Here is a 21,481-nt window from a genome sequence, read left to right on the forward strand (position 1 = left end):
AGAGGGCGACAAAGCAACGGTCATTAATTGAGTCGATTCAATTTAGAGCCAGTTGGGTGAGATCAAAGCGTGACTAAATTTTGATGTTGGCAATGAAAAAGGTTTTTAAATTCAGGAGGTTGAGGACGCAGCAATTTGGTAGAAATGTCAATTTTATTGCTTTCAGCTGCTGGCATTGGAGTCACAGCCTGACTCTTGGTTCATTATAATTTCACAAGATTTTTAATCAGCTAAAAAATGGCAAGTTTTGAAAAGCAATTTCAGGAACAACAGTTAGAGCAATAATGGCAAACCTTCTCTTTCAGTGAGGGGGGGTTATGTCTTTGACATTAGACGGGGGGTTAGTAACAGCTCACTGCCTCACTATGAAGGCTGGTATCTGTCCTCCTCAGCGTCCAGGATCTCTAGCTCCAAAATCACCTCGCTGTTGAGCCGGATCTAGCAGTCGTGCTGCTGCTGCATGATTTCGGCACACATGCTGCAAGCTCAGCTTCCCGGTCACGGAGCTGATGTTCTGGTTTTCGATGTCGGTGCTTGGCGTCACTCAGATTCTCCAGGCCACGTTTCTGCACCACAGGGACACAGCTGGACACGTGAAGCCAGCCATCTGAGAGCAGATCGGAGAGTCTTGTCACGTACAAATACAACAACATGTATGAGGACTTCATGTGATTCTGGATTGTTGATTACTGGTGCAAAGCTCTCAGCATCATGAGGACTCCTCCAGTCTGATGACATGCACTGAACTTTTTTACCAGGGCTCTCAGTGTCTCCAGATCTGTGGATCTGTTCTGGCCTCGCTGTGTTTGACCTTCAAACTCATCAACTCACAGTCCACTTGAGTGAACTTACCGCTCTCAACCTAGTGATCACACACACACACACACACACACACACACGTTACTGCTTACACTCTCAACCTAGTGATCACACACGCACACACACACACACACGTTACTGCTTACACTCTCAACCTAGTGATCACATACACACACACACGTTACTGCTTACACTCTCAACCTAGTGATCACACACACACGCGTTACTGCTTACACTCTCAACCTAGTGATCACACACGCGCACACGTTACTGCTTACACTCTCAACCTAGTGATCACACACACGCACACACACGTTACTGCTTACACTCTCGACCTAGTGATCACACACACACGTTACTGCTTACACTCTCGACCTAGTGATCACACACACACGTTACTGCTTACACTCTCGACCTAGTGATCACACACACACGTTACTGCTTACACTCTCGACCTAGTGATCACACACACACGTTACTGCTTACACTCTCGACCTAGTGATCACACACACACGTTACTGCTTACACTCTCGACCTAGTGATCACACACACACGTTACTGCTTACACTCTCGACCTAGTGATCACACACACACGTTACTGCTTACACTCTCAACCTAGTGATCACGCACACACACACACACACACACATACACGTTACTGCTTACACTCTCAACCTAATAGTCTCTCTCACACCCCTTACTGCTTACCCTCTCAACCTAGTGATCACGCACACCTTTACACACAGTTTTCTTACAACATACTGATGCAGCCAAGACAAAATCAGTGGCAAATGCTACAAACTCTACATGGATAAATCTGTATGAGAGAGGAAGGGTCCAACCGTGTTCCTGTGGTAAGGTTCAGTGTCTCTGGTGTAAGTGTACTACCTGAGAAGATCCAGGTACACGTCCCTGGTCTTAAAGCTGCTGAAGCCTCCTGAAGATGCACACTTTCAAACCCAGCCTATATTATCACACCTGGTTCAGCTAATCTGAATCTTCTGAAGAGCTGAAGTAGTGCAATCAGGTCTAGCAAACACACTGGAGTTCAAACTAAACTCTGCAGACTTATCTCAAGGTTGGGAACGTGCGTTCTGACCCAGTGCGCTACATACATCAGTGTGGATTTCAACTCTGGATCGTCCTCAGTCACTTTATAGAGTCAGCCAATGTCCTCTTCTATTGCTTTCAGGAAAGCTGTGTGATTCTCTAACTTGCATAATTACACACTCACACAGATGGAGACGTTGGGAAGTGCTTATTCAAAAGTCCCCATTCTGTCACAGCTGTAAGACTTTTAAAGTTTTGACCCCCCACACCACCCCAGCAGCTGTGAGTACTGACCGTTATTTCATGTTACAGGTATTTCTTTGAGAAGCACTCATTGCACCAGTTGTCATTCCAGTAACACATGAAATAATCTGTCATCAGGCAGCATGTCCCAGCCTTTCTGCCTCTCCGGGCCTCATGTACCTGTTTCAAAGGTCTTCAGTGCTGGCCTGTACATTTTCTGTCTGCAGTGTAAGTCGAGCTTTGTCCAGGATGGCTTCACTGATCTAGCGGACAACAGCGGTGTGTTAAGACTACAGCCTGACGATGGAATGTGTGTTACGAGAGGAGTTCTCTGCCCATGGGAGGCGTGGAAACAATTACACCCCGGAGCACCGTGGTGCTGCTGGCTTCAAAACGTGACCCCGCGCTGTTCACAGCCAGAAAACGCTGCTTGTGCCGTCCTACAGTTCAGGTACCAGTCTGCCTCCCAGAAAGGGCATCGACATGATTATCACCTGTGACTAATTTACACCCGAGGGATTTGTGCCATGCATGACAGAACTAAATGCCTCCTCGAGCACTTTGGGGGAAAAACTGCGGAAAATGTCTTTATTGACGTGGGAGTGCGCAGATGACGGGCATGGCGCCGCACGGAGAGGTGCTGCTAATAAGTAGATTAGCCCAGCTCCCCGTGTAAAAGTCATTCCGTCCGAGCATAACACTGCATTCAAAGTAAACAAATTGTACCAAAGTTCATGCAATAAGTTAACCTCTTATCTACACAGAGCACGGGAAAGATTTGTGTAGAATTTGTGTAGAAATTATGTAACAAATTCATACCAAGTCTGAACCAATATAGGCCTACTAGGCTTGTTCTGCTCAGTTATGGGTCACGGTCTCATTTGGCTGCGAGTCTAATTTTCCTTTTTTAAAATGCAATTTCAGAATATTCTGCTACTTGGTGTCAGACAGCAGAAGCCGTTTTCCCCATTTGGGGTTTGGTTATAATCAAGATTTGTTCCTTATTCTTGGGAATGTTGTAATTTTACAGTGATGGTCCTGTCTTGCTGACGTCAGAAAAGTCAAACCTCTGCCAAGTTGCTTGAGAAATGAAAAGCCCCTTGAGAAATGGCCTGTATAAATAACATCAGCGCGATCTGGGAAACATTAAGCTTTTCAGAGGTAGTGAGATTTGGCTTCAGAACTGTTGATCATGCGAACATAGTTGAAAACTAGGGTGAGTTTTAAGGTCAACTTTCAACAGTGAGTTTCATTATGGAATCAAGGCCTATTCGAATCATTATGTTTTCATGCAGGTCTCAGACTGAGACTCAGACTAACCCTAAACCTAATCCTCTCATCTGAGTTCACTTCACTACTACTGAAGGGTTTATATGACAGTATATGACCACAGTAGAAACTGTCACGAGAGGTTTTCTTGTGGTCACTGTTGCAAATCGACAGACTAGCTAAATAATAGGGAAGCGATAGCGTTATAGATTTCACTTTAAGACTGTGTTTAAACATATGACTAATATTCACATGCTAAGTGAAAAGTCACCAGTAACAATGCACCTCAGATCAAAAATATTGTTAAATGATCCATTTTTTGCCCAGTTTTGAAACCCATCCCTCAAATACAAAGCCCATCTCAGTTAGCAGAAAGGTCGGAGGTCATTGTATATTATTCAGTAAAGAAAATCCTGAATACATTTTAAAAAAATTTCATCTGATACTACGCAGTAATCCCACGTGGTGTTCTCTAGAAATTCGCTTTCGTAACAACACGGGAAAACGTCACGCAGTCGATCACGCGGAGGCGGCTCCTCCACGAGGGTTGACTGAGCAGTTCCTCTCCTCCCCCGGAACGCTCCTACCCGCCGTGTACAAGATTATAATACTCTGCATGTCATTTTACTCGGTCAACAGTGAAAGCACAGCCTCTTTGAATCTGTTTGAGTGGATTTACGGAAGAGAAAACCTGTTCTGAAATGTAAATAAAGGAACAATATGCAATATATCGACTACAATAAATAATAAAATGACCATATGTCAACAGAGTCTAAGGAATCGCGCTAGGTTGAAATGCAGGTTTCTCTGACCAGAGTGCTACACTCAGCAGGTCTTCTTTTCTTAGTTTGACTGTTTGTGTTTTGGCCTGTGGTTGCGCTCACTGGTCATTTCCCAGTACCATTTGGATTCTGGGCTGCCAGATACGAAACAAACTGGGCGGTCAGGTATGGACGCACCCAAACGACGTGGATCAGACGGATTAATGTTAGAAACTCCCCCAGCAAACGCGTTGGGTCCCTTCTAACAGACGTTAACTGGTTCATGACGGCTACCACTAGGTGTGGGGATTTGAAGTAATTGTAATTTCAACACTAGAGTAGTTATGCGTGTCATCTAATAGAAACCACACGTCCGTTGTAGAAGACGTTATACAATTTTGTGACGGAATGAATGGATGTAGTCAAATTCGGTAGATTTACTTTAGTAGGTAGATGGCTGTCTCTCTGCCAGTCTTTCCTCCCTAACTCTCCTATAAGAAGTGAGTTGTATTTTTGCAGCAGGCTCTAATAAAAATGAATTGTCTCCGAAAGTGTTCACAAACGCAGTCGGTAACAGTCCTGCAGTGCTTGGCGCTCATTCTTGGTTTTACGTACAGTACAACGCAAACCCACCTGAGCCTGTCTTCAGAAAGCACGTAGACGGTACCATTTCCACATCGTCTTAATATAGTTCACTGTGGCCTGTCACGACTGTTTGATGTTAATTTTTCCAGTAAGACCTTTTTATAAATCTAACATCCAGCGTTACTCAAGGAATGTAATCTGTTAATTAATGATTACTTTTATCAAACTGTAATGGCTTTCAAAATATTTTATGGAAATGATACTATTCATACTACTAATCATATTACTCATTACTCTGTTACTCAAACTAAAGATAACAACCAATAGTCAGATATTAAGTTGATTAGACATTGGTGCAGTTGTTTCATACTTGGGTACAGAAGTCTTAATGTTTCCTGTCTCTAAAATTGCCCCACAGTTACTAAATAAGTTAGTAAAAATGTCCTTAAAATGAAAAGTAATCACATTACAGAAAGACATTATACATTATGCCAAAACTTCATACATCTGATTACAGGCCATCCAAATCAAAGCTTCAGGCTAGAAGTGCATGTTACAGCTGTACCAAGAGGTTGGTGCCATTCACACAGGTCTGTTGAAATGTTTAGCTTTAGGACTGAGTAGATCAACCCGACGAAGACATAAAGGCTGGTTCTATATGATGAGGGACAGGACACTAAGCTCCATTAAGAAAGTGGACAATTGGCTGGTGGAATCTCTGTTAGGACATCTGGGACCTTTGTCTTTCGAACATGTCTTTGAGTGTCGTCCACAGAGGTGTTGTGGGAAGATGGAAGTAATCACAAAGTGCAAACAGGGTAATGTGAACAGATCAACAGATCAATAGACACAAACACGTAATATTATTTGCAGAGTCTGATGGTTGTTGCCACTGTATGTAGTCTGCTGGTTATCCAACTGTAAGTTAGGCCTGGAGTGATATGGTTGTACAGGTCTATAACACCCTATAAGATGTGAAAATAAATGTACACATGCAGATCAGATAAGATCTGGCCAGGACATGAAACACAAACCTTTCTTACTTGAAGGGAAGCTGCATTGCATTTAGTACCACTTACGTTGGAACTGTGGTTTCAACACTCTGCGCAAGCGTTAATCTCAGGTGCACATGGCACTTTTATGAGTCTTCACAAATGAACCCTCAGCATTTTAAAGATATTTGCTTTTTGCTTCAAAGTCTTATAACAGCAAACTCAAATTATATTTTATTATTTTATACTTTATACCATATCTTTATCATTTATATTATATTTATAATATATCTTTATCATTGGAACTGCCATACCCGACTGATCACAGTTTAACAGCCGTTCATGCAGAAAACCAAGTAAATTTAAAAGGGTTTCAGACCTTTTCTTGTAAATGCAGAACATTAATCTCATGTGTGAACGGCGTGTAGAGTCTATTTCCAGCAGCTGGCGAGATCTGCTTAAGCATGTTCATGTGCAAGCCTTTATCTAGCCTCTATCTATGACATGAAGAGATGAAGAGACATGAATGCACGGTTGCTTCTGTTCTGCAGAAGGATCTGTTTGTGAAGCAACAGAAAGCACAGCAGGCCTGAAAGTGCTACGCCACCTCCCCGCCGGCCGAGTGGCCCTGATGTCACCTCACCCTGAAGATTTTGGTCTACAGCTGCTACTCTTGTGCTAGACTGAGAAGTGCCGAAGCCATTAGTGATGGACACCTGCCCTGACAAACATGTACGCCACATTTTGTGTAAATATGGAGGTCTGAATATGCTTCAGAAGTAAAGCTATAGAGGTAAGACATGTGTGTCTGCGCTAATGCTGCCACATGCAATAGAGACTTTAGCAGAATCACTCCGTGTATAGACAGGTTGGGTTTTAATGAGTGTAAATGCAGCCTCATTCGCTGTTGGCACTGAATTCCTGCATTGCTCTACAGACTCTGATGGTTAGCGGTACTGTATTTAATGTTCTGTTTATCCAGTTCCAACCAGACAGGCAGGTGCAGGCTGTAGTTGTGTAAAGGTGGGCGGAGCCTTGGGCAGACAGATGCCACCATTCACCTGTCAGAGAAGCAGGCAGGTGGTAGGGATCTGTTACACAGCTGCTTAAACTCCTCAAGGGCTTCAAGACCAGGCAGAGCCTGTCAAATTCCACATCTTATGAACAACGGTAACAAAAATAAGCTTTAGGGAGAACTCATGTCTCCTCAGTAGTAAGATACGTCCTATGATATGTGCAGCAGATGTCGGTTTGTCTACATTTCTCTGGTCTTCTGGGATGGCAGGTCCCACATGGATCTCCATCAGCAGATCAGCCACAGAACTAATGCCATCGGTCATTCATATAGTAGGATCGATACAGATATATAACAGTAGGACAGAGACAGAGTGGACATATGTAACAGTAGGACAGAGACAGAGTGGACATATGTCACAGTAGGACAGAGACAGAGTGGACATATGTCACAGTAGGACAGAGACAGAGTGGACATATGTCACAGTAGGACAGAGACAGAGTGGACATATGTCACAGTAGGACAGAGAAGTCAGTGCTGATGGCAACACTGAGTGAGTGTGCGTGCGAGTAGACTGATAGTGAGCTGACAGAGAGCTTTCACACTATTACTCATCCAGAAACAGGGCCTTCCCTCAGGGTGAGTGGGCCCCTGGTCTTAGCACCCGTGGAATGTGGAGGGGGCATAGAAAGTTTAGCATCAAGTCCTGGCTAATTTCTTTGCCCTCCCTCCCTGAAGCTGGGTCTTTATAAGCCTCCACGGAGCTCCTCCAGCATCTGTCCCTCACTGCTCTCTCCAGCTGCAGCATTAGCCCACAGCTGTCTGCCATGTCCATGTCTTTGTCCTTATCCTCTTCCAGGTTGTCCGGCTTCTCCGGGGGACTGGGCGGGGCCGGAGGCGGCTCTGGCGGCAGGCTGGGTCTGGGGTTTGGGGGAGGCGCCGGAGCCGGCCTGGGCTTTGGGTTCGGTTTGGGTCTTGGCGGAGGAACCGCAGCGGGGCTCGCGTTGGGATCGGGCTCGGGTCTGGGTGCTCTAGCTGCCAGCCCAGCGTTCGCCATGGGCCGGACCATCGCCGCGGGGGGGCTGAGCGCAGGGTCGGCTCTCGCTGCTGCTGGAGGCCCGAGACCTGCTGTGGTGCCCATCCTGTCCCGCCAGGCTGAGAAGACCACGCTGTCCAGCCTGAATGACCGCTTCTCCACCTACATGGCCAAAGTCCGGACTCTGCAGCAGGAGAATGCCGCGCTGGAGGCCAAGCTGTCTCAGCTGACCGGAGGGGCAGACACGTCCCCCGAGGCATCCAGCACCAACATAGGGGAGTACGAGGCCCAGCTGAGCGAGTACCGCAGCACTCTGCAGACACTGACCCTGGACACCATCAAGCTGGAGATCGAGCTGGATAACGTCCGGGGCACTGCCCACGAGCTCAAGGCCAAGTGAGTCAAGCTGCTTTAAAAAAGTCGTTATCTTAAGTTAAACATATAAACTACAGTAATGTGATTTAATTAAAATGATATATGTTACTTATGACGCTGTATTTTTACATTTTTAACCTTTTGTTTTTTTAAGGTTCGACTTTGAGCAAGGCGTCAAGTTCCAGCTTGAGTCTGATAATGCTGCTATGAAAAAGGTCACCCTCGTAACGCTCTAGTAGCTGTGGTTACCTGACAAGTTCATAAGGTACTAAAAGCATATTTGACCTTTGACCTCGGCCTTTCCATCTTTAGGACATTGAAGCAGCATCTGACCTCCGAATCGATTTAGATGCAAAGTTCTCTAGCCTCAGGAGTGAATTAGCGTTTGTCACCAAGACCCAGGAAGAGGTACCTAACATGACACAGACATGCAATAATGTGATTAAAATGTACTGAAAATGTACTGAAAATGGGCGGTGTTGCCTTGTTGCACTGCTGCTCCACAGGAACTGTCTGCTCTGCAGTCCAAACTGGGCACCACCACCATGGACACCTCTGTCTCCATGATCGAAGTGGACACTGGCAAATCCTTCGATATCTCCACTGCGCTCCACAAGATGCGCGTGGAGTATGAGAAGTCTGTGCAGCAGAATCGAGAGGAGGCGGAAGCCTACTACAAACTTAAGGTGGAAAGATTACTTTAAGACATAAAATCATCAAGTTTAATATTTAATGACATGCTCTGTATGTGTGGTATTACTTCTGAATTTGATTGTTAGTGTTAAACTGGTTTGGTCCCTAGAATACGAGAGATGTTTTGTCCTCTTTCCTCAGATGGATGAGATACACACTGCTAATGCTAAGAGCACAGAGGCCGTGGCTCAAACCAAAGCTGAAATCACAGCAGCCAGGAAGGAACTGCAGGCACTGGGCATAGAGCTTCAGGGGCTCATCACCCAGGTGAGTGGCTCATCACCCAGGTGAGTGGCTCACTACCTACTACTTGAGGCGCTCGCTCCCCAGGTGAGGGGATTGTCACCCAGGTGAGGGTCTACATAGTCTACAAATATATATATATATATTTACACATACCTGTACGTATTCATACGTATTATATTCTCACAATACAGGCTTAACTTCTTACCCATCAAAACTCTGGAATCTTGCACAGTAACAGCTTGCAGCTTTCATACACTGATAGACTTTCTTCCCCTTTTTGTGCGTAATGGGTGTTTTGATCAAGATAGAGTAGATGTGTGTCATTGGTGGCTACACTACTGACTTTGTTATGCACCTATATGACGATCATTCGTTTTTAATGTTTAACTCTGGTTCTACAGAATGGCTTACTGGTTATTCCCTATCAGTGCCTCATAAACATTTTTTTCCAGTTGGGGATTCCTGGGGAATTTTAGCTAGAATAAATAAATAAACTGGAAAATAGGAAGTAAAAGCTGTGTGAGGAAGCTGAGCTGGGGTGAGGGTGCTCAGGACAACACGTTGCTTTTCCCAACGTCAGCATGAGTCTGGCTGGCATGAAAAGCACCATAGCCTAGCAGCCATCGCGTTATATTTTTCACAATAAATCACAGCTACCTGGTACAGGAAACATGAGTCATGTGAGAAAGGAAGTGGTTTGACACAAGGTGAAGCGCTGCTCATTGCAGACGCATCCATAAGTCATAAACATGGTCTGACTTCATTACTAGACTTAGGGGATTTGAGCGATGCTTAGAATGTAGGTACTTTTCAGAGGGTTACTGCAACAGGAAAGGAGTTTATGAGGTGCTGCTCATACAATGTTTATCCGGCAGCATTTCAAAGCTGACTAACTGTGTTCTGAAGAAATTCGACAACATTTTTTGATTGCATGCTGACCCATGGTTGATTTGGGGTTGCTCTCCCAGAACATGACCCTGGAGCAAGCTTTGACTGAGGCCAGCACCCTGGCGAGCGTGGGCGTGGCAGAGTACCAGGCCCAGATCACCAGGCTGACTTCGGCCATCGAGGCTGCCAAAGCTGATCTTCACAAACAGATCCTAGCCTACCAAGAACTGCTGGATGTGAAACTTGCCCTGGATGTAGAGATTGCCACCTACAAGAAGCTCCTGGAAGGAGACGACTTCAAGTGAGCCTCAGATAACCTCTCAGGACCCACAGACACGAGCCACAGCTCATGTTTCATTTAGACTGGCATGAAGGGATTGTGCAACTTTTATATTATTTGCTCTTTTGTTAACAGAAACCTAAGGCCTGACATTCTCCAAACCTCCCCCTGACACTCTCTCTCTCATTCTCTGGTTTTCAGACTGCCAGAATTCACAGAGACGTCCTACACTTTCTCAGGTAAGAGAAGCTGGTGTGCACAGCAACTATCAGAAACCCACAAGCAGGGTACCAATCTCAGCAAAGACATGCAGCCCCTGTCAGGCTGCAGATGGGCTTTCAGGGAGATTCTGGCTACCATGGCAACGGGCAACAGCATGGTTAGAAACAACGGTCGATCCTTAGTGAAATTAGCAAACATAGCGTGTGTTTACTTTGTGACTATAACCTTGCAACCTGCCTGCATGTATAATCCCCCACACTGTCCTTGTTTAAGCAGATATGGTAGGTGACCTCATTAAATATCTGGTTTACCTCCCAAATGACTCTCATCCATTACAGTTTCACCTTCAGCTGCTCCCCCGACCAAACATGAAGTGAAACTATGTGCAACCACTGTCCAGCTCCAGTGACAAATACGGTGTAAATTTAAGCTGAACTGCCTTTCCCTGTCTCGTTATCATATGGAAAAACTTTGTTTGTGACATGTCACCACAAGTCTCTCAGTCACAGGGGAATTATCCACAGATACACTGGAAAGATTGTGTTGACACCACTCAAAATGACTACCTGCCACTAATGGAGGCAGATGACCGGTGTACCTGTAAAACAGATGTCCCTGTAATTCTGGTGTACATGTGAGACTGGTGTACCTGTAAGACAGCTGTACCTGTGAGACTGGTGTACCTGTGAGACAGCTGTACCTGTAAGACAGCTGTACCTGTGAGACTGGTGTACCTGTGAGACAGCTGTACCTGTGAGACTGGTGTACCTGTGAGACAGCTGTACCTGTAAGACAGCTGTACCTGTGAGACTGGTGTACCTGTAAGACAGCTGTACCTGTGAGACTGGTGTACCTGTGAGACAGCTGTACCTGTGAGACAGCTGTACCTGTGAGACTGGTGTACCTGTGAGACAGCTGTACCTGTGAGACTGGTGTACCTGTGAGACAGCTGTACCTGTGAGACAGCTGTACCTGTAAGACAGCTGTACCTGTAGGACAGGTGTACCTATAAGAAGGTGTGCCAAATAAAGAGGCCTGTAAGTGTATGTGCAAGGCTGGTGTTTCTAATTAAGTTGTAAGTGTATACACCATATATGATGACCCATACACACACAAGGTCAACAGGTGTTTGTAGTTACTTCTTCCAGGTAAGGGACTGAGCCCTGTGGTGTGGTGGTGGGCGGGGCCTGTCTCATCCGCGCTTTTCCGTCTCACAGGGAGTGCCCTGCCCCAAACCAGCACCCCTCAGGATTCACCCCATGCCTCTGTCCCCATGGAAACACACATTAGATGGATCTGCAAAGGCAAGTCCTACTGGAGCACTAGGGCCTCAGCGCAGCGCAGGCAGACTCCCACCTGTAGCCCACCTGTAGCCCACCTGTAGGGATATGTCAGTGTCCGTTTCCGGGGAATCGAGTAATGAAACGCATGTTGAGTTTCTTACTGAGCTGTGATGAGCTACGTGAAGCTGAGAGATACCATCTCTTTCTTATCTTTTGCTCCTCTCTTCTCGTCATCTTTCTGTCTCCTCTCTATCCTTCTCTCTCTCTCTCTTCAGGTGGCAGAGGAGGAATACAGATCAAGGAGATCATCACAGGTACATTTTAGCGATGCCTTCACTGTTCATGTGGATGCTCTATGACTCAGAGATGCCTGCCTATGGGGGAAGCTTGGTGTCTGACGCCCTGAATGTCTCCAGACTTTTCTCTTAGTCATCATGTCTCCTTCACATTTGTGTGAAGCCAATATGTCACTCTTATCTTTCTGTCCCTCCACACACAGAAACTTCAGTCATTAGTGACGGAGACGACACCGAGTCCTCCTGAGGAGTTATGACGATGGTCCCCTGGGAGTTGTCCTTATTTCAATAAGTCTGCATTCCAGATTTAACCCAAGTTCTGTTTTTGTCCATTTGATTCTATACTGTACAGTTCAAAGGCAGCACAACACAACACAACAAAGCACAACACATGTTCTTTGCTATTACACTATACTAAACTCTGTATATGCTGCTGTGACGTACACTCTGCTATCATATTTCAGTTCTGCAGATTTGACACTTTTTTTAGTATTAAAAAGAGGAAGTGGTTTACAGGTATGAGTTTCCATGTACTGATGGTGAGGTACAAACAAGGTCTTGGTCATGAAATAGAGCCTTCACTTGTCTTACATGTATCTTTACACGACAGCCGGGGTTACGACTATCAGACAGGCCACTGCTAACGTTCACATTCTCTGACTGTCTGACTGTCTGACTGTCTGTCCGTCACTGTCAGGATCTGTTTTTTTTTCGTCTCAGGAAGCCAGTGTTTTCTTTGGCCATGGTCTGATAAGAAAAGATCTTTTTATAATTCCATTTGTGAAGCAGTGTCGATCTGCCACACACACACACACACACACACACACACACACACACACACACACACACACACAGACACACACACTCACACTCACACACACACACACACACACACACACACACACACACACACATACACACACACACACACACACATACATACACACACACACACACACTCTCACACACACACACACACACACACACACACACACACACACACACACACACACTCACACATACACACACACACACTCACACATACACACACACACACACACACACACACACACACTCACACACACACACACACACATACATGAGAGAACAGGTGGCTGTAAGTTCAACTTTTGTGTCTGTAGTGATGCACACAGTGCATTTGTTTACTTGTGAAACATGGTCTGTTAAGATGTTAATCTTTGCTTGCCTTTTTCTGTCAACTGAGAGCGAGCACAGAGGAAGCTTCAGACACCTCTGCCTTGATCATGCTATTTTGTGTTTGTCTCGTACCAAACCACTATGACCTCACTCAACACAAAACACCATGTGATGTTTTTGCTTCACACCCAGAATAAAGGGAACTTTGACATCTCAAGTCTTTTATGTCATATTATTCAGATTCTACGTGGCTGCAGTGTACTGTGGTAAGAGATGTATACATATTCTAAATTGTATGAAAGTACACAGACTTTCCAGAAAAATATCTCAGTACAATACAATGTTTCTCTCAAAACCTTGTGTACTTCACTACAATTCTGAATCTCTCTCTCTCTCTCTCTCTCTCTCTCTCTCTCTCTCTCTTATATATATATATATTTATCAATATATATATTATAGAAAAATAAAAAAATATATAAATATGTATATTAGTGTGTGTGTGTGTGTGTGTATATAAAGGGTGAGTGATTGAGCAACAGCGCCTCAGAAGTGTCCCCAGAAGTGTCCCCAGAAGTGTCCCCAGAAGTGTCCTCAGAAATGCCCTTTCTGAATGTGGTCTCCTCTCACGATGTCCCTCGTGCAAAAATTCACCACAGGATGTTCCAGAATGAGCAGGTTTGGTTCAGAAGGACTACACTGATGTTTCATTTCAAAGCTCCTCAGAGCTGGAATTGCACAGCACCTGTTAGTCACATAAACATGCGTCATTGTTCAGAATCTCCCTTAAATCAAGTTTCATCTCTAAATGAAACTGAATCACATTGAGTGCAGGTTGCATGTTTCTCTGTAGCCCCAGAGCAGAGCAGGGTCTCCGATCATGCTCCTTGAATCCAGGTCGTACCATGTCTAATCTTTGGCTATATGGTAATGTGCTATAAACTAAATGTACATGTACATGTATTTTCATTAGTGTCTTTGTAAGTGTTGTCAGCAGAAGTGAACAGTGTGTGGTTGGTCGGGACATGGACGGGCTGAGGCTCGTGTTGGCTGATAAGGGAAAGTAGACGTCTGGTTGGTTTTGCATAATTGTAGATGGAGAGGTGCATCAAAACTGTGAAAGGAGGAACTAATAGCATGAAACGTGGTATAATGCTAACAGACATAAGCGAGTGACATGGGAAAGCGTTTGGGCAGACATCAGTACTGGTGACAACAAAAACCACAAAAAACGTCTGAAACACACGAGCACTAAACCACAGAGAAACTAGATGCTACCAGTATAGCACGTCTCTGGACATGGCCTGTGGCCGACTCACCCTGTGGTCTTTTCAGGGTGAACAACTCACTTTCCTATGACCACATGTCTGCTTCCTTCGCAGAGTTTCTTCACCATTACATGCGTGACTGACCACTGAGATAAACATTTAAAAAACTGCCGAAGCAACACAGAAAAAGAAGAAGGTGATGAAACTATTAAGCGTTGCATACTGCTGCCGGTTTCCTGTTTGTCTGGTTCTAACCAGCATCACATTAAAGGTCAGCCCTTTTCCCTTGAACCTTCACAGCCTAAAGGCAAGAGGCACTCAGAGGTCTGAGACACTGGGAGGTCAAAGGTTTGGTCATACTACTCATTCTGTCCACCCTGATCAGCTGAGGGCTTCATGAAACGTTGGGGTAACACCCATAGGTGTAGCCGGGGACAGATGGATGGAACATGTTGGGGTAACACCCATAGGTGTAGCCGGGGACAGATGGATGGAACATGTTGGGATAACACCCATAGGTGTAGCCGGGGACAGATGGATGGAACATGTTAGGGTAACACCCATAGGTGTAGCTGGGGACAGATGGATGGAACATGTTGGGGTAACACCCATAGGTGTAGCTGGGGACAGATGGATGGAACATGTTAGGGTAACACCCATAGGTGTAGCCGGGGACAGATGGATGGAACATGTTGGGGTAACACCCATAGGTGTAGCCGGGGACAGATGGATGGAACATGTTGGGGTAACACCCATAGGTGTAGCTGGGGACAGATGGATGGAACATGTCCCCCCCAAATAATTCCTGCTCACAGTTCTCATAATGTATGAGGTTGGGTAGTGTGAGTGATGTCCCCTCACACTACTCATATAATGTGTTAGGTTGGGTCCAACCTCACTCCCCTGACCCAGAGACTGACGTCAACATTTCTTTCTCACATGGACTTTGAGTCGTGTGGTTTCTTGGGTCATGCTCTTCAGGCCGTAATTGTTCCTGCCTGTTTATACGTCCCCCCTTACTTCTGGCTTTGATGGACAGTTTCATACTGTAGGTAGTTTCATACTGTAGGCTTTTCTGGATGCAAACAGGCTGAAGTAACTTAAACAGGAATCTATAGCATGTAAATCTCATTTTCCACATCAGCAGATAATAACACCGGATGGACTAGAGTTGCATCCCCAAGCAACAGAGGTCAGGAAGAAGGAGGTTTCTGCTCCTACAATAAGATGCAGTAACCAAAGACTACATGCTGCGCCTGGAAGAGTGTTTCACCCTCGTGAACCAAAAGGACTTATGGGGGGAACTGGGCCTCAGCAGAACACCTGAGAGAGGAACTTTTTCCTTCACATAAGGCTCAAGAGTAATACAGAGCTCATCAGTCTTTAACCAATAAATCCTGTGAACAGTACAGTCTACTGTAACTTGTATGCACCATTTGTTGCCACTGCATTGCAAAAGCAAACTTGTAATCTTGCATCATAAAAATGAAAAGAAAACCCTTCAGTATAGTAATAACAAGACAACACTAGTCATATCGCTCACTTTAGTCATATCGCTTACTGTTATCTACTCACGCTATTGAACTGCTTGGAAACATCATCTTTACATCTATTTTAGAGTGAAGGACATCCGTAACTGAATGTATTGGTTAGTATCTATGTGTTCATCATTAACGCATTGACAACGTTGTTGTAGTCTGCAGTCTTGCTGTTGTAGAAAAAAGAAGAAGAAAAAGAAGAAGAAAAAAGGCGCACGTCACTGTGGTTAAACCGAGAGTATAAAGCTTCAGCGCAACAAAACATTTCAGACATAGACACTGACTGCGCAGTACGAGTGACTTGGTTTTTTGGCAGTTAACCGAATTTTGTAAGAACAATTTTAAATTACATGCATTTAAGTTTTTATTACTTTCTACATTTCTTTAAAATCTCTGATGTTTCTCTGCAAAAAATGTATGCTTGAAGTGTTTTTTGTCTTTCAGATTTCAAAGGGAAGAATGAAAAACGTGACAGACACTTTAGCAACAACGATCATGCAATCAGTCATAACCTATGTAAGCAGCGCACAAATGAGCATCATACAAACATGCTCGTTTCTGTCTGATCAAATCTGTGGTATTGTTGAATGATGTGGGCTCGTTTGCTCCTCCACAGAACGATTATGATGAAGGGTCTATGACCGACTATTACAACACTTTGGAGTCCCCATGTGACAAGAGTGATGTGCGAACCTTTCGCAAACATTACGAGCCTCCGCTCTACTGGCTCATCGTCATCCTGGGCTCCATGGGCAACTTTCTGGTCATCTGGATCTACACCCAGTTCAAGAACCGCCTGAAAACCATGACGGACGTGTACCTGCTGAACCTGGCCGTGGCGGACCTGCTCTTCTTGTGCACGCTGCCCTTCTGGGCTGCGGACGCTGTCAACGGCTGGACCTTCGGAACAGTTCTGTGCATAGCCGTGTCGGCGGTCTACAAGATTAACTTCTTCAGCAGTATGGTCCTGCTCACCTGCATCAGCGTGGACCGCTACATCATGATCGTGCTGAACACCAGAGCACACAACTTCAAGAGCAGCCTGCTGAAGTGCAGCAAGATGACATGTGTGGTCATCTGGTTGCTGGCTGTGGTGCTGGCCATACCCGAATTCCTCTTTGCGCGCTCTAAAGTGGACATGGAAGGCAACCGCTTCTGTGCCATGGTCTATTGGAACAATGAAAATAACCGCACAAAGATACTGGTGCTCGTTCTCCAGATCTGCGTGGGGTTCTGCATTCCTCTCCTGGTGATGGTCTACTGCTACGCCCATATTGCCCACACCTTGCTGAAGGCTAAGAACTTTGAGAAGCACAAAGCCCTGCGTGTTGTCCTGGCGGTCGTGGCAGTTTTTGTCCTCTCTCAGCTGCCGTACAACACCATGCTGGTGGTGGCGGCTACCCAGGCAGTGAACACCACCATCACGAACTGCAACCAAGCGCAGAGCTTCGACGTCGCCACCCAGGTGCTGAAGAGTGTGGCTTACACACACTGCTGCCTCAACCCTTTCCTGTACGTCTTTGTTGGCGTTCGTTTCAGGAACGACCTCAGAAGACTGTTCCAGGCCTGCCTGCCAGGCAGCAGCAAGAAAGGAAAGCACCGCACCTCCATGATGTTCGATATGGAGAGCACCACGGCTTTCTCACTGTGAAGGCCCACGCAGGAAGATTTTGGGGCACGGAGAGTCAGTGTTCCACGTTCAAAGGACGAACTCCATCTTAACAAGGGACTTGCCGCCTGCTGTTCTGGCGGGGCTCAATAACAATGCCGAGTGACACCTGATAATCAAACATTCTAGAAAAAGTGGGATGGGGCACATTGAGACGGCGAAGCCCAGAAAGCTGAGAAGGAATGTTCACCTCCCTCTGAAGACTGGTAATGCCGAGCTCAGTGAGACATGTTGGGTAAATCCAGACACCTTTCTAAAGATGGACTGTTAAGTTAAATCCTTTCAATTCAAAGGATATTGAATTTGTCTTTTTTAGCATTATATTTCTTCTGTTTACACTGAGTTCTAAAAGCTATGAATGAAAAGCTTCCATTTCTTTCTCTAAGCAAAATATTCTGGACTCATTGCTTTTTTGCCCATTTCGTAAATTTGGTGCAAGAATGTTGTATTTGTACATCTGTATGTGTTTACTGTTTTTATGCTGCTGTATGCTCAGTGCGTTCAGTGCGAATGAGTTCAGGACCAAACTGAGCCAACTGTGACATGCACATGCTGCTGTTTTTGTACCAACAGAATGAATTAAATTCCAGTTAAAATATATCTTTTTTATATTTTTGAAGCAGTGTCGATCTGCCACACACTCACACACACACATACATCAGAGAACAGGTGGCTGTAAGTTCAACTTTTTGTTCCTGTAGTGACGCACACAGTGCATTTGTTTATATGTAAAGTGTTTCGTGCGAAGCTCTTGCTCTCAGTCACAGTGAAAGTAATAGATCTGTGGTCACAGAGCCGTTGACAATGTGATCTGCACCCTTTTTGTCACTGTGGTGCTATGGGGGAGACCCACATAAAATTTCATAAGTACACGGTGACACGTCTTTCACACATGCACACGCACACACCATAACCTATTGTTTAGAAAATATTTACATTTCATGCCTGACTCAGACGTTTTTGATTATTTTATTTGTATATAATATGAAATGGCTGCAAAATTCTGATTTACAATCAGCCTTGCAGGTGTGGGTGTGGAGAGGTCCCATAACACGCTGTGATCTCAGTTCTCTCATACATTTACATGCAGTTTTTCATTGATTTATTGATCTTTTTACAAACACCAAGGGTCGTAGATACTGGAGTACAAAATGTTCAATTTAGGAAGAAGTTGTTCTCTACCTCAGAGATTGGTTCAGAAAGCCACACATGACAGGAAGTGGCAAGGGGTCTCATAGTGGTGTATTTCTTTCCCAAAACAAAGAAACATAATGGCCTCTATTTGCATAGACATTGGACTATGCAGAAGTAAATTTACACCCCAATTATATCATTAACTCAAAACTAATAGTGACTGGTTGGAAGCACTACATAAAGTAAGATACTCATGAGTATATTTTATGGTGATGCACAGTATACTATTAATATTGTGCACTGAGCACTCCTAAACATTTAAAAAATGCATGGTTTAAAAATTGCTTGGTTGAATTATGTTAAAGTAAACTGATATGGTTTTATCAGTAATGTCACAGTCCAGTACTCGGGTTTTCAATTTCCTTTTTGGCTATGTCATTAAGACTTTTTAATTAAGAATAATTATCTCCATTCACATTTGCAGAGCTTGCTATTAATTTGTAATGACAGTTGAACTAAGAAAATAGTACTTGCTGTAGTTTTCTAGTTCGTCATTGACACCCCCTGCTTCTCAAGTGTCTACTCCTTACAGCTTGGGTAAAAAAAGTCAAAGTTCTCTTTGACAGATGATTTTTATGTGAGCATGTCCATGCTGTCTTCTCTTTAGATTGTATAACATGTAACTATTGTCTCAACATTCTCATGTTTCCTTTGGCTTTGTGACATTAAGCCAACTGATTAAACAATTACAAAAGCAAAATTAAACTTAACATGACAGACAGTGAACTCACACCAGTATCATACAGTTGACACTTAATTGATCATTATCCAGGCCTAAAGGCACTCCAGGTATGTACTCAAAACCAAGGAACCAGTCTGCAATAAAACATAACTCCATAACTGCTATAATGAAGAATGCCATCAATCAAGAGTTTATTTCCTAAACTTTTCCAAACGCTGACACAGTTCAGTTTCACTCCAGGGTAGCCCATAAATACTCATATATATACTTAGTTATTTATATACAAGTATATTAATACAAGAGAAGTCAACGGGTAGCATCTAACTACCTTAATCTGGCCTTGTAATTGCACGTGTGCTTCTTACTGCCCACGTGTATGACCTTTCTGAACAACATAAGCATGGTGCGCATGTGCGTAATGTCAAACTGCGTCCGTTTCCTGGTCATCCTTGTCTTTGGCACCATGCTTCAAGATACGTGTGAACGCCACATAATTGAAGTTGCCCTTCTTGTCGATGGGGGCTTCTCTGAAGAGCTCATCGACCTCTTCATCTGTAAACCTGTCTCCCATGGTGCTCAAGAGTTCTCTGAGATACTCCTCTTGTATAAAACCTACAGGGACCAACACCAGACAACTGTATAATGCATTTAGAATAAAAACAAATTGCATTAAAGCCAAATGTAATGTAGTGTTAGATCAATACAAGAGAGTTAAAAACCCATTAAAGCTGATAATTGTTTTTTTTGTTTTTTTTTTGTCAGCAGGCTCAATGGTCTTTTAAAGAGCTACCTGTGCCCTCTTCATCAAAACAAGCAAAAGCGTTTCTGATGACGTCCTCGGGGTCTGTGCCATTCAGTTTCTCTCCAAACATTGTGAGGAACATTGTGAAGTTGATGGGTCCTGGTGCCTCATTCATCATGGCTTCAAGGTACTCTTCTGTGGGGTTCTTACCTGACAACAAAAAGGCGATGGAGTTGGCACTCTCAGCTTCCAGCTACGCAACCACAAAACCAAACCAAACATTCTGTATCACTGCAGTGAACACATTTCCAAGGAACAATCTTACCTAACGACGCCAGCATGTCGTGCAGATCCTCCTTATCAATAAAGCCGTCACGATTTTGGTCAATCATATTAAAGGCTTCCTTGAATTCTTGAATCTGTGACTGGTCAAACATGGCAAACACGTTGGACGTGGCCCTCTGAGGGCGCTTCTTAGTCGTCTTGCCCTTGGCCCGCTTGCTGGACATGTTGGCAGGCAGATGTAAACGCTGAGGGGAAGAGGTAGCAATACACAACATCTTCTGTTAGCGAATCAAACATAACAAGACAGGATTTACCAAACTTAGATGTTAGTAGTTTTAAATGTGTTTATTAAAGGAGGACTACGTTTGTGTGCGTTCTGTGTCTGGTGTGGCAGTGTTAGCTATCGAGCTAACATGTAAACTCATCAAGCTAACTATATAACACGGTCCTATCGCGCTTATAAACTAGTCTTTAACAGAAGGAGGTGTAAGCTTATAACGCCCGAGGCCGATTTATTGAGGAGTTGAAAAACTATTTGCTGGAAAAATAATGCAACTAAATAAAGGAGTCAAGCAAAACAGTAGCCATGCTAAAAACAATGCGATCGCTATATCATACACAAGAAGCACTTCCGGCACGCAGCGCGTTACAGATCTGCGCAGCTGTCAGCGCGCGAGCTATTTAGCTTCGCGAGCCACCGCCAACTCTCTAGCTAGCTATCTTAACGTGAATGCTTAAAATAGCTGCTGGCAACAGAGTAACAGATAAAACGGATCTGTGGCCGATATACTGATAAAAGACAACCTACCTTGTCTGATCAACACAAATGACTACCAGTCAGCCGGCAAACTGGTCAATATGTACTAACGTCACCCCCTCCGCAGCTAGGCTTTGG

At 44.5% G+C, this 21,481-nt stretch overlaps 3 protein-coding genes across 5 annotated transcripts; 2 read left to right on the plus strand and 1 right to left on the minus strand.

Moving 5' to 3' along the window:
* Positions 1–7,561: 7,561 nt before the first annotated feature.
* Positions 7,562–12,300, plus strand: zgc:136930 (uncharacterized protein LOC563946 homolog). Its single transcript, XM_027012849.2, has 10 exons — positions 7,562–8,166; positions 8,300–8,360; positions 8,458–8,553; positions 8,652–8,831; positions 8,980–9,105; positions 10,053–10,273; positions 10,454–10,491; positions 11,692–11,772; positions 12,033–12,071; positions 12,257–12,300. Exons 1-10 carry the CDS (start codon positions 7,562–7,564, stop codon positions 12,298–12,300), a joined length of 1,491 nt encoding a protein of 496 aa, XP_026868650.2.
* A 3,951-nt stretch (positions 12,301–16,251) lies between these two features.
* Positions 16,252–18,283, plus strand: ccr9a (chemokine (C-C motif) receptor 9a). The gene is made up of 3 exons (XM_027012817.2): positions 16,252–16,343; positions 16,459–16,530; positions 16,631–18,283. Exons 2-3 carry the CDS (start codon positions 16,474–16,476, stop codon positions 17,663–17,665), a joined length of 1,092 nt encoding a protein of 363 aa, XP_026868618.1. The 5' UTR covers positions 16,252–16,343; positions 16,459–16,473; the 3' UTR covers positions 17,666–18,283.
* A 1,435-nt stretch (positions 18,284–19,718) lies between these two features.
* Positions 19,719–21,481, minus strand: LOC113579113 (myosin regulatory light chain 2, smooth muscle minor isoform-like). Of its 3 annotated transcripts, none has more exons than XM_027012830.2 (4): positions 21,395–21,481; positions 20,627–20,831; positions 20,350–20,511; positions 19,719–20,171 (listed from the first exon to the last, which is right to left on the minus strand). In XM_027012830.2, exons 2-4 carry the CDS (start codon positions 20,808–20,810, stop codon positions 19,981–19,983), a joined length of 537 nt encoding a protein of 178 aa, XP_026868631.1. In that variant the 5' UTR covers positions 20,811–20,831; positions 21,395–21,481; the 3' UTR covers positions 19,719–19,980. The 3 variants fall into 3 exon arrangements, with proteins under 3 accessions (XP_026868631.1, XP_026868633.1, XP_026868630.1); XM_027012832.2 differs by lacking the exon at positions 21,395–21,481 and adding an exon at positions 20,950–21,198; XM_027012829.2 differs by lacking the exon at positions 21,395–21,481 and having other exon boundaries at positions 20,627–20,940.

This window comes from Electrophorus electricus, chromosome 18 (genome assembly GCF_013358815.1).
Source record: "Electrophorus electricus isolate fEleEle1 chromosome 18, fEleEle1.pri, whole genome shotgun sequence".
Taxonomy (NCBI): Eukaryota; Metazoa; Chordata; class Actinopteri; order Gymnotiformes; family Gymnotidae; genus Electrophorus; species Electrophorus electricus.

Bases quoted from the DNA above. Each gene is read 5' to 3' on its own strand.
- zgc:136930 (XM_027012849.2), top strand. From the start codon at position 7,562: ATGTCCATGTCTTTGTCCTTATCCTCTTCCAGGTTGTCCGGCTTCTCC. The intron at 8,832-8,979 runs GTGGAAAGATTA...CTCTTTCCTCAG, and splicing joins AAGCCTACTACAAACTTAAG to ATGGATGAGATACACACTGC. The intron at 11,773-12,032 runs GCAAAGGCAAGT...CTCTCTCTTCAG, and splicing joins AACACACATTAGATGGATCT to GTGGCAGAGGAGGAATACAG.
- ccr9a (XM_027012817.2), top strand. From the start codon at position 16,474: ATGAAAAACGTGACAGACACTTTAGCAACAACGATCATGCAATCAGTC. The intron at 16,531-16,630 runs GTAAGCAGCGCA...GCTCCTCCACAG, and splicing joins TGCAATCAGTCATAACCTAT to AACGATTATGATGAAGGGTC.
- LOC113579113 (XM_027012829.2), bottom strand. From the start codon at position 20,861: ATGTTGTGTATTGCTACCTCTTCCCCTCAGCGTTTACATCTGCCTGCC. The intron at 20,512-20,626 runs GTAAGATTGTTC...TTTTGTTGTCAG, and splicing joins CGACATGCTGGCGTCGTTAG to GTAAGAACCCCACAGAAGAG. The intron at 20,172-20,349 runs GTAGCTCTTTAA...TGGTCCCTGTAG, and splicing joins TTTTGATGAAGAGGGCACAG to GTTTTATACAAGAGGAGTAT.